This window comes from Pelophylax lessonae (genome assembly GCF_965119305.1).
Source record: "Pelophylax lessonae genome assembly, chromosome: 10".
In the NCBI taxonomy this organism is placed as follows: Eukaryota; Metazoa; Chordata; class Amphibia; order Anura; family Ranidae; genus Pelophylax; species Pelophylax lessonae.
In genome coordinates this window covers 204,299,669-204,312,211 of record NC_138777.1, presented here as the reverse complement: position 1 = coordinate 204,312,211, position 12,543 = coordinate 204,299,669, and the positions used below count along the sequence as shown (strand labels likewise).

Below are 12,543 nucleotides of genomic sequence, written 5' to 3'. Positions count from 1 at the left end.
GACTGTTAAACGACTTTTGAGGGTTTACATTGAGGTTTATGGCACTCGAGTCCCATGAAAGTCGGACCAAAGTAGTGCAGGTCGCACAGATATGAACGGTACTCATTGGAAAAAGTGGAGTGTGACTTTGGGGTCCAAAATCGCATGACAAGTCGCATAGTGTGAATAGTACTCTGTATAAGAATACATTTTGGATACATTTTACCAGTTGGGACATTGATTGTGGTATTTGTATGTGCCTTCACACTCCCATAGTGGGCGCTCTAATGCTGAAATGAGAACAACTTTACTCTATTCACTAAGCCGCAGCTCACTGTACTCAGCCTGTTCATTCGTTGGCTCCGCCCCCTACACACACACACAGAAGTTACATTGTATCCCCGGCAGCCCAGCCCTCGTCGCTGATTGGATGCGGCGTCTTCCTCGGATAGGTGGCTTGCGCACCACGTGCGACCTCTAAACACAGCCGAGGGGGGCGGGGCCGGTACGCGCTTTCTGATTGGACGTGTGGGGAGCGGCCTGCGTGAGGACGGCCGTAGCGGTGACGTCACGATCCGGGGTTCCGAGTTCTGTGAAGAGACGGAGCAGAAAGGTCAGAGGTCACAGCGAGAGTCCGCCCGGCACCGAGGGTAAGTGACCGACACCCTGCTGAGTGAGGGAGGGCGATTATATCACAACCCCCTCCTCTCCAGTATATATGGGGGGGGGGGGTATCTTCTCCCTTCATAAAGACCTGTCACCTCCCCTCCATGATAGATAGATATATATATATATATATATATATATAGAGGACCTGTCACCCCCCGATATATATATATATATATATATCAGCGGGGGATGGGGGAGCTCAAAGATATGTTCCCTCTATAAAGAGGACCTGTCACCCCCCCTATGTTCTGTATAACCCCCTCCCCCCATTATATATATATATATATATATATATATATATATATATATATATATATATATCAGTGCTGGATGGGGGAGCTCGGAGATATGATCCCACCAAAAGGGGACTTGTCACCCCCCCCCATTTTATATATATATGCGGGGGATGGGGAGCTCAGAGATGTCACCCCCTGTACTGTTACATGGGGGGAGGGGAATGTCTGCTCCTCTATACTAGTGTTAGGAAGAAATAAAAACCTAACAGGGACCCCCCCTCCCCCACCTATATACATAACACAGGATGACTCTCCCGTCACATGACCTGTATTGGGTGTCCTGGGGACTCCTCCTATATTGAGTCACATGACCTGTATTGGGTGACTCGTGGACTCCTTCCATATTGGGTCACATGATCTGTATTGGGTGTCCTGGGGACTCCTCCCATATTTTGTCACATGACCCATATCGGGTGTCCTCGGGACTCCTCCCATATTGGATGACATGACCTGTATTCGGTGTCCCGGGGACTCCTCCCATATTGGGTCACATGACCTGTATTGGGTGTCCCGGGGACTCCTCCAATATTGGGTGACATGGGGACTCCTCCAATATTGGGTCACATGGCCTGTATTGGGTGTCCCGGGGACTCCTCCAATATTGGGTGACATGGGGACTCCTCCCATATTGGATCACATGACCTGTATTGGGTGACATGGGGCCTCTTCCCATATTGGGTCACATGACCTGTATTGGGTGACATGGGGACTCCTCCCATATTGGGTCACATGACCTGTATTGGGTGACATGGGGACTCCTCCCATATTTTGTCACATGACCTGTATTGGTGTCCTGAGGACTCCTCCCATATTGGGTGACATGGGGACTCCTCCCATATCGGGTGTCCCGGGGACTCCTCCCATATTGGGTCACATGACCTGTATTGGGTGTCCCTCTGAGGCGGAGTCTCAGACTTTTTTGCCATCTCTCCAGTGTGGATGATCCAGGACAAAACTGATAATAATGGACTCCGCCCAGCTCCTCATCCCTGTCCCCAGGGACCCCTCTTAGCTCTGTGTTGGGGTGACATAGAATGTGGTGATATATATATAGAACCCCCAACACAGAGCTACAATAGAGAGGGGGGGCGGGGCACACCCACTGTGCATCGGAGAGTGCTGCCCTATAGAATGGGGCCCGGTCTGATATTCTGGGTGTTAAGGATGAACTCAATTCAACAAAGCTCTGTTCTCATTATGACATCAATAAAGAAGCAGTGTAAGTCCCTGAATGTGACCTGGTATTCGCCTCCTATAGTTCCTGTACAGCAGAGCTCAGACTGGGAGAGGGAGACCCAGCACAAGGCAATCCACCAATCAGTTCATCTGCTCACAAGAAGCATGCTAATATGAGGAGAGAGCAGAGTGACAGAGAGATGAGCCAATCATTGTGCTGCTTCTCCTTTCACTGTCCAATCACCTCTGTCATTATTATTGGTGTGTGCTGCACCTCCCCCAATCTGTCAGAAGCGAAGGCGATAAATCTCGGTCACCTCCATGTTATAGGTTATATCTCTTCATCATTGTATCTATAATTATAGCCTGTGCCGTGTTTAGGTGATTTGGGTGTGTCTCTGACTTGATTTGGGGCCTCAGATCTGCAGCCATGGTGGGGGAGGGGTGATGGTAGTCGATACACTCACCAAGCTCTGTAGTCACTAGTGTCAGCTCAGCACCGGTGTCACCTCAAGGTTGGTGTGTCGTCGGTGGGACACATATAGTAACAGATGTGACTCCCCTGCCCTCTAAGATTTTTACTGTCGGGGGAGGGAGTCTTTCTACATGTTCACTCATCTTGTCCTTCTCCTTCTGCAGATCCCGTGGTGGAATCCTCCTCTGACCGTCTACAATGCACGCCCGCCTGCTGGCAGATTTCCGCAGCCACATAAGATGGCGGGGCTGGCGATGCGTGTGTGCACAACAGCGTGCGGCCTCCACGGAGGTCCAGCCTCTGCCCCCTCGGGCCCAAGTGGTCATCTGTGGAGGCGGCATCATGGGGGCATCTGTGGCCTACCACCTGACTAAGCTGGGCTGGCATGACATCCTTTTGCTAGAACAGGGCAGGTAAGTGAGGGCGCCCTCTGCTGGCATACTTTCTCCTATTGGCCGCAGTACAACCCAAACCTGGGAATTCACAATACAGAACACCAGCCTGTCCCTGGGACACCTCCGTCTTCTATTCCCTTATTTACAAAGCAAAGATTAATACCTCATTATATATAACCGGGATATGCAAACTGTGGCCCTCCAGCTGTTGCAAAACTACAAGTCCCATCATGCCTCTGCCTCTGGATGTCATGGTTGTGGCTGTCAGAGTCTTTCAATGCCTCATGGGACTTGTAGTTCTGTAACAGCTGGAGAGCCACATCCCTGATATATATTATCACATCTTTTATTGTTTGTAAAGATTAACCACTTGTTACAAAATCATGTACCTTTACGTAATTTTGTTGAAGTGGTTATACCGAGATGATATGTAGTTGCAGCCATCACCCCGGTGCTGTTTTTTTAGAGCCGACTGTCGGCTTTCTTGTAATAACAAATGACGTGGCTAAGCAGCCACTCAATTGTTATCCTAAGCAGTGGGAGGGGACATCACCCTCCCGCCGCTCTGCCTGGGCTCTCCTGTCCCACCAGGAGGCCAGAGCAACCAGCAGGCACGTCCACCAGCTAGCCGGAGACCCGAACAAAGCCGTAATCTGCTTTGTTTGGGTCTCCGATCTAGTGACCTGGAAGGGGTGCCATTGGAAATTATAGGGATTGCGATTCCGCACGTGATCCAGAGCGCCTAGATTTGAACGGAGCCTAAAGAAGCCGGATTAAAAAAAATGTCAGTATTTAAAACAGCCAAACTTAGCGTTTTGTTTGCTTTTTGAAGTGCAAAGGAGGGATTTGGGGTCTTATAGACCCCAGATCCCTACAAAAAATACCTGACATGGGACTGTTGCTGTCCCAAGGGATGTTTACATTCCTTGTGACAGCAATAAAAGTGGTCAAAAATAAATCAATTTAAAGAGCCAGTGTAAGACCCCGTTCACACTGGGGCGACGCTACTTGCCGGGGCGACCTCACAGGTCGCGGTGTTGCAGGTCGCTCCGGGTTGCCCCAAAGAAGCTCCGGACCCTTTTTCTAAGTCGGAGCGACATGTGTCACTCCTATTAGAACGGGTCCACAGCTTCTCTATGGCAGGCGACCTGTCAGGCGACCAGGTCGCCTGACAGGTCGCCCCAGTGTGAACGGGGTCTAAAAAAACAAATAAAATAAATAACAAAAAAAAATTTAAAGCAACCCATCCCTCCGTGCTCGCAGTAGCAACCGCATACGTAAGTCGTTGTAATGTAAACAGTGTTTAAACCACACTTGAGGTATCGTGCGATCGTTCGAGTGAGAGCTATAATTTTAGCATTAGATCTCCTCTTTACCCCTAAAATGGTAACGTTAGCAATTTTTAAAGCGTTGGCTATGGGGATTTTTAAGTACCGTAGTTTGTCGCCATTCCATTAGGATTTTAAAGGATGACATGTTGGGTATCTGTTTACTCGGCATAACATCATCTTTCACATTATACAAAAAAAATTGGGCTAACTTTACTATTTTTTATTTTTTTTTTAAATTTAAATGTTTTTTTTTTTCCAAACAAATTGCGTTTTAAAGACTGCTGCACATCAAATATTGCAACGTCTGCCATTTTATTCCCTAGGGTCTCTGCTAAAAAATATATAATTATCATGTTTGGGGGTTCTAAGTAATTTTCTACCAAAAAATACTAAACTTGTAAACCCACTTTTATGACTTTTACCCATAGGTAAGACTTTAACCACTTGCCGACCGCCCACAGTATATTTACTGCGGCAGTCAGCCCCTCCAGAGCAAAGTGACGTAGTACTACGTCGCTCGCCCAGGAGCCTGCAGGGGGTGAGCGCGCGCCGCCGGAGCCGCGCTCCCACCCCCGCTCGTTCCCCTGCATCCCCGCGTGTGTGACCAGCAGACCCGATGTCTGCTGGTCACTCGCAATCTCCCCGTGGAGAGGGAGAAAGGCAGGCGGCTGATGTAAGCAAAGCCACCTGTCATTTTCCCTGGTGTAACAGCAGAGATCATACCATCTTGCTATGTAGGATCGCATGTCTCTGTGGTTACATCAAAAGCCACTGCCCTTTACAGTTAGAAACACACCCCTAGGGACACACTTAACCCCTTGATCACTAATAAAATTAACCCCTTCCCTGCCAGTGTCATTTTTACAGTAACTGTGCATATTTTTAGCACTGATTACTGTAGAAATGTCACTGGTACCCCCAAAAGTGTCAAAAATGTCAGTCAAGGGTACGATCTGTCCGCCGCAATGTCGCAGTCCCGCAAAAAAATTGCAGATCGCCGCCATTACTAGTTAAAAAAAAACATTATAATTACATAAATCTTTCCCTTAGTTAGTAAACGCAATAACTTTTGCGCAAACCAAACAAAATACGCTTGTTGCGATTTTTTTTTTTTTTTTTTTTTTTTTACCAAACATATGTAGCAGAAAACAAATTGGCCTAAAATGTTAAAAAAAATTAGATTTTTAAATTTTTTTGGGGGGGGGATTTCATATAAAAAAATTTGAAAAATATTGTTATTTTTTTCAAAATTTTCACTCTTTTTTTTGTTTATAGCGCAAAAAGTAAAAATCGCACAGGTGATCAAATACCACCAAAAGAAAGCTCTGTTTGTGGGGAAAAAAGGACGTCAATTTCATTTGGGTACAGTGTCGCACGACCGCGCAATTGTCCGTTAAAGTCACGCAGTGCCGAATCGCAAAATAGGCCCTGGTCTTTGAGCAGCCAAATCCTCCGGGGCTTAAGTGGTTAATAAGGCTTACCGATAGATACTGTAAATACTTTACATTGAAACTCCAACATCGGTGAATGCACTCTGAAGAAATGGCCGCCTGTGCTGTTTCTTCAGAGCCCTGTGCCGCGACCGGCGGCTCCCTTGTGAATGCACGGGAGTGACGTCACGCGGCTCCTGCCAGTAATACAGCCGGAGTCTGCAGACCCGGGAGGAAGAGGGGCGAAGATGGATGCGGCCGGCAGCGGAGACAACGTGGGCTTCGTTGCTGGTAAGTTTCACATAATGTGCTAGTATACGATGCATACTAGCAAATTATGCCTTTACTTTGCGGGGGGAAAAAAGGAAGAGTTTGCTTCCTCTTTAAGTGGTTAAAAAATAGGGTGCAAAGTACAAGTAGCCAAATAATCAAAGGGGTGTAAAAGTATTTGGATCTCAGCAACTCCTGAAGAAGTGAATGTGTTCAGTAAACGCGTCGAGATTAATGTCAGCACTTGATTGTTGAGAGAGGATTTGTATCTAAAAGTGTCTTTGACATTATTGTTTATATCTTTTGATTATATGGCTACTTTTACTTTGCACCCTATATTTTAATCTTTACAAACAATAAAAGATGTGACATCTTGGCATTCCGGCTATCTACTTTCCCTTATTTACAAAACTTTTCCCATTTACAGGGGACTCTCCGATTTCTATCTATCTCACCGGATTTTTGGGTGTCTGACTCCTCCCCTTGTCCCTGACTCCTCCCCATAATTCTGCAGCATAACAGCAGATTGCTAATAATATGAAAATCTGCTCTTTCTCTAATCCAGATCTCTGACTTTTGCAGGTTGGGGGCCGGTTCTACGCGGTTCTGTGCCGGGGCAGTGAGTACCGTTAAACACATCTCTATAGAGACTGAAATGGCCGAATATTCCAACAAACTTTACCAGCAGCTGGAGGCGGAGACAGGAGTGCCGACAGGTGAGGCGGAGATTACAATGTAGACATCAAGGAACTCCGATACAATCACCTTTATTCCATGTTGTAAAAACAAAAAACTGTACAGCAAATGGTGGTAAAACAACAGGTAACTGACGCGTTTTACACCCACACTGGTGCTTTATCATGGGCTATACATTTTACTTTTACGTAATAAGTGCTAGTTGACACCAGATGCAGCCCAGTGCATTTTTTTATGCATGAAATGCATGTGTTTTACATGTGTTCTAATAGCCCTTGTTCACACCAGTGCAGTCAGATCCAGTCAGTTTCCGATGCAGAAAAAAAAAAAAGTAGAACATGCTGCATTTTTTCTGCACAGAACTGTACTGGACACAGCAAACATATTAAAAACACACCGCAACTGCGTGTGGTGTGAACTGTACGCAACACCTCACCCGGAACGTATCTGGAGTACATTTTTGTGGTGTGAACTGGCCCTTAGACATCAAGGAAACTGTAGAAGACATGGGTGATACACTAAGGCTGATTTACTAACACTGGAGAGTGCAAAATCTGGTGCAGCTGTGCATAGAAACCAATCAGCTTCCAGGTTTTATTGTCAAAGCTTAAAGTAATTGTAAATCCCTGTGTGTTTTTTTTTTTTTTAATAACAAACATGTTATACTTACCTACTCTGTGCAGTTGGATTTGCAAAGAGCAGCCCGGATCCTCCTCTCCTCGGGTCCCTCTTTGCTGCTTCTGGCCCCTCCCCTTCTATCGAGGGTCCCCACAGCAAGCAGCTTGCTCTAGGGGCACCTGAGCTGAGCTGAGCTGCAGCTCCTTGTGTCCATTCAGACATGGGCTGTGGTTTCGGCCTGCCCCTTCTATCTCTTTAATGGCTAACTGCCTTTGATTGAGAGCCGCAGGAGCCAATGGCGCCGCTGCTGTGTCTTAGCCAATCAGGAGGGAGAGTCCTGGACAGAGAGGGGGCTCAGGTAAGTATTAGGGGGTGCTGGGGAGGCTGCTACACACAGATGGCTTTTTATCTTAATGCATAGAATGCTGTAAGATAAAAAAAAAAAAAAGCCTCCTTTAACCACCAACCGCAAAGTGACGTATGGGTACATCGGCAGACTTTGCAGTGTTATACCGGGGTGATGCCCCTAGCTAGAGGGATCACCCCGGTACCGTTGTTTAGAGCCGGTGGTCGGCTTTCCGAGGGTAACAACCGATGCAGCTCGAGAGCCACCTGGTTGTTACCCCGGAGAGCGGGAGGGGACGTACCCCCCCCCCCCTCCCGCCGCCTTCCGCGGCTTTTCCCGGGTCTCCCGTCCCACCGGGAGACCCGAGCACCCAGTCGGCACGTCCACCGGCTGGATGGAGTCCCGAGCAAAGCCGGAAGCGGCTTCAATCGGGTCTCCGATGACGTAACTCGGAGGCGGCGTCCATGACGTCACTTCCGGGTTACTCTGCTGCTAAAGGCAGCAGATTAAAAAAACGAGTGTATTAAAAAATTGCAGTTTTCAGCATGTTGAATGCATTGAAGTGCAGTGGAGGGGTCTGGGGTCTTTTAGACCCTCGATCCCTCCATAAAGAGTACCTGTCACTACATATTGGTGTCACAAGGGATGTTTACATTGCTTGTGACAGCAATAAAAGTGATCAGATTTTTTATTTATTTTTTTTTAAAAACCTGTGATAAAAATAAAAAATAAATAGGAAAAAAACATTTTAGTCGCCCCTGTCGCCGTTAGCTCACGTATGAAAGAAAACGCATATGGAAGTCGAGCCGCCAATGAAATCGCTGTTCAAACCACACATGTGAGGTATCGTCGCGACTGCCAGAGAGTGAGCAATAATCTAAAAAAAAAGAGCTACACTCTAACTCTAAACTGGTAACCGTTAAAAAATGTTAAAGCGTCGCCTATTGAGATTTCTATTGACCGTAGTTTGTCCCCATCCCACGGGTGTGCGCAATTTTGAACCGTAACATGTTTTGGGTATCTATTTACTCAGCGTGACATCATCTTTCACAATATACAAAACAAATGGACTAACTTTACTGTTTAGTTTTTTTTTAAATGCAGTGAAATGTGATTTTTTTTGTACTTTTTCCCAAAAAATGGCGTTTTAAAGACCGCTGCGCAAATACCGCGTGACAAAAAATATTGCAATGACTGCCATTTTATTCTCCAGAGTCTTTGCTAAAAAAATATATATAATGTTTGGGGGTTCGAAGTAGTTTTCTAGGAAAAAATACTGATTTTTAACTTGTAAACAAAAAGTGTCAGAAATAGGCCTGGGGCTTAAGTGGTTAAAGTATTACTAAACCAAGGACCCTGCTTTCACTATATCTGGTCTCCCACATTACACAGAACATGGAAATGCATTGGTTTTAGTAAATATAAACTGCTAAATACCTTTTCGTCATTAGCAGTTTATAGCAGTCTTGTGACTTCTATCAGTGTCTGTTTAAAGCTTGTAGGAGGAGTTTTCATTCTCCTCTGACTGTTCTACGAGGCTGCAGGACTCCTGACCCTCTGTCTGGAAAGTGCTGATTGGCCCTGTGCTGATCACATGCTGTCGTTGTGTCCCAGGCCAAAACATCTGAAGGAAATTGCTTTGCATGCCTTGGATGTGGTCCGGGCAATTAGGGTGTACCTGGCAGCTACGGAGTCTTTTAGGAAGTCAGACTCCCTATTTGTGCTCATGGATGGACCTCGGAAAGGGTTGTCCACTTCTTCTGTGACCATTTCCAGATGGATCAGACAGATGGTGGTTCAGGTCTATTCCATCAGGGGTCAGGTTCCTCCTTTCCCTGTTAAGGCACACTCTACTCGGGCGCTCAGTGCCTCCTGGGCCTTCCGTCATCAGGCGTCAGCGACGCAGGTTTGCAAGACGGCCACCTGGTCGTTGGTGCACACTTTCACAAAGTTCTACAAAGTGGATGTGTTGGCATCTGCGGATGGTTTCTTTGGCCGCAAGGTTTTGAACCCCGTCCTCTTTGAGGGTGTTTCGTTTTTTTCAGGTGAGTTCCAGTTGATTTGGTTGAGCTCCTGTGTACCTGGTTGGCTATCGATCACCTTGGGGATTTATTTTTCGCTGTTCCCACCCCTCATGTTTAACACTGCTTTGGGACATCCCAATGGTTATGAAGATCGGGAGCTGTGTCCGTCAATGAACGATAGAGAAATTTGGATTTTTGACTTACCGAAAAATCAATTTCTTTGATGTTCATTGATGGACACAGCACCCCTCTGTGGAGTTATAATTCTCCTGACACTGCTTGTAACAAAACTGAGTACCTATAGCAGAGAGAGAAAATATACCCCCTGGGACTGCCAATAGGCATAGCCAGAATTTTTTTGTTGCTAGTGTCCTACTCCTGTAGGGGGCAGTATAACCCAATGGTTAAGAAGATCAGGAGCTGTGTCCGTCAATGAACATCAGAGAAATGGATTTTACGGTAAGTCAAACATCCCATTGTTTGGGGGTTGTAAGTAATTTTCTAGCAAAAAAAAAAACGATTTTATCTTGTAAACAACAAGTGTCAGAAATAGGCTTGGTCCTTAAGTGGTTAAACAAAAGCATTTTTCAAATATGTATTAGCAAAATGCACCTTTGCCTGTGAAGGCAAAATTCCTTGCACCAGTCCTGTGTGGCATGATCCACTTCCTGGCAGACTCCGCCATGCATGTGCCATGAGACGAAGCTGCTCCTTGTGCACTGGGAACTGAAACTGCTGAGAAGTGCAGTAACATTTTTGGGAGGGCATTTCACAACTCATAATTAACCCTTTATCATCAAGCCCTAACACATTAACACATGAAATGCCAGCAAAGAATTTTTGTACAGACACTCAAGATGCAAAATGCCTGTGTGAGAAACCCTAGATGGAAGCCGCTAGTTTCTGACTTTTTAGGCTGCAGTGATGCTACTTTCAGTTTCAGGTTTTCTGGCTGAGACATGTGTTCAGCCTGTAGATTGGTAGCTTCTATCCCAGTTCTCTCATACAGGTGTTTGGCAGTAACATAATCTGTGTTTTAAATTATTGGAAACTTTCCTCCATGTTGTAGAAGCGTTTGCTGACTCCGGCTCTTTCTGCAGGGTACACCAGGACGGGCACCATTCTCCTGGCTCAGACGCAGGACCGACTCATCTCTCTGCGGCGGATAGTGTCACGGCTGAGGTTAGGATGGCAATAGCAGCCATTATAATATTTTTAGGGCTGTTAATGAATGTAAAGCGATATCCTGTCTCTTTTTTTTTTTTTTTTTTTTTTTTTTAGGATGAAGGGAATACCATGTGAGATCATTACACCAAAGAGAGTAGGCGAACTCCACCCCCTCATTAATATTCATGATCTGGTCGGTGCCATGTATGTGCCGGAGGATGCTGTGGTCTCCACTTCAGATGTGACGCTTGCCATGGTGACTGCTGCACGAAGTAAAGGTGAGAGAGGACAAGGCGTTCTGGAGAAAAGGGTGATATAAAATGCAGCTCGTTAATTTATAGCTAATGAGGTCCATGGCGGGCCCTGCTGGACAATAAAGGGAGTGCATTACAGTCTTCTAGAGCAGTGGTCCTTAACCCTGGCCTACAGGGCCCACTAACAGGCCAGGTTTTAAGTATTACCTTGGGGAGATGCAGACTAGAATTCTGCAATCACTGAGCAGCAAATGATATCACCTGGGATGTATTTCAGTTATCTTGCAAACCTGGCCTGTTAGTGGGCCCTGTAGGCCAGGGTTGAGGACCACTGTTCTAGAGGACAGATTGTGATTGTACAAACCACAGGGAGAAAAATGTCCTCTAAGGAGGTACAAACCAAGCAGAGGGAAGTAAGTGCCCTTCGAGGGGGTATAAATCAACCAAAAGGAAGATAAGTGCTCACTTAACGGGGTACAAACCAACCACAGAGAGATAAGTGCCCTCCCACAAACCACAGAAAGGTAAGTGTCCTGTGAGGGGTACAAACAAACCACAGGGATAAGCTCCCCTCAACCAACCACAGGGAGGTAAGTGCACTCCAAGGCAATACAAACCAGCCAAAGTAAGGTAAGTGCACACCGAGGGGGTACAGCCAAGCACTGCTGTAATTGGGGCATCGGAGATCTTAGGATGATTGTTACCACTTAGTGATTCAAGAGACTGAATACATTGTGTATATCTAGGCCGGAATTTATAATTCAGTGAATACATTGGTGTACGAATTGGTGAGTACTCTAGTTGTGAGCTGGTAATTCAGTAAACGCCAACAATTTCTCATTAACTCTAGAGATGTGAATATTTCCTAAAACAATGATGTCCTAAGGTAGATGTAAACCCCAATCTGTAGAATCTCATAGAAGCTTTAACATGTTGCTGACATTGCAAAAGTCCTTTTCGCTCATTTTACATCTGCCTCTTTCATTATAATCTCTTGATTATCCTCTCAAGGAGGTCCTTGTTCAGACACTTCCTCTATAAGGGTGACAACGCTCTGTTCTTGTCTTCCCATTGTGTTCCTGTGTTGCCCAGAGCAAACGTCTCTGGGATGTATGGTAGTTGGGTACATAGTATAGAAGGAGGAGGAAATGTCTCTGGGATGTATTGTAGTTGGGCACATAGTATAGAAGGAGGAGGAAATGTCTCTGGGATGTATTGTAGTTGGGTACATAGTATAGAAGGAGGAGGAAACATCTCTGGGGTGTATTGTAGTTGGGTACATAGTATAGAAGGAGGATTAAACGTCTCTGGGATGTATTGTAGTTGGGTACATAGTATGGAAGGAGGAGGAAACGTCTCTGGGATGTATGGTAGTTGGGTACATAGTATAGAAGGAGGAGGAAACGTCTCTGGGGTG

At 46.0% G+C, this 12,543-nt stretch overlaps 1 protein-coding gene across 1 annotated transcript in view; it reads left to right on the top strand.

Moving 5' to 3' along the window:
* Positions 1-504: 504 nt before the first annotated feature.
* The window catches only part of PDPR (pyruvate dehydrogenase phosphatase regulatory subunit), a 34,053-nt gene continuing 22,014 nt past the window's right edge, over positions 505-12,543 (top strand). The window contains exons 1-5 of the mRNA XM_082270671.1: positions 505-629; positions 2,760-3,008; positions 6,604-6,737; positions 10,806-10,887; positions 10,987-11,150. Of these exons, the coding sequence (XP_082126797.1) occupies positions 2,794-3,008; positions 6,604-6,737; positions 10,806-10,887; positions 10,987-11,150 (595 nt within the window). The 5' untranslated portion in view covers positions 505-629; positions 2,760-2,793. The remainder of the gene's footprint in view (positions 630-2,759; positions 3,009-6,603; positions 6,738-10,805; positions 10,888-10,986; positions 11,151-12,543) is intronic.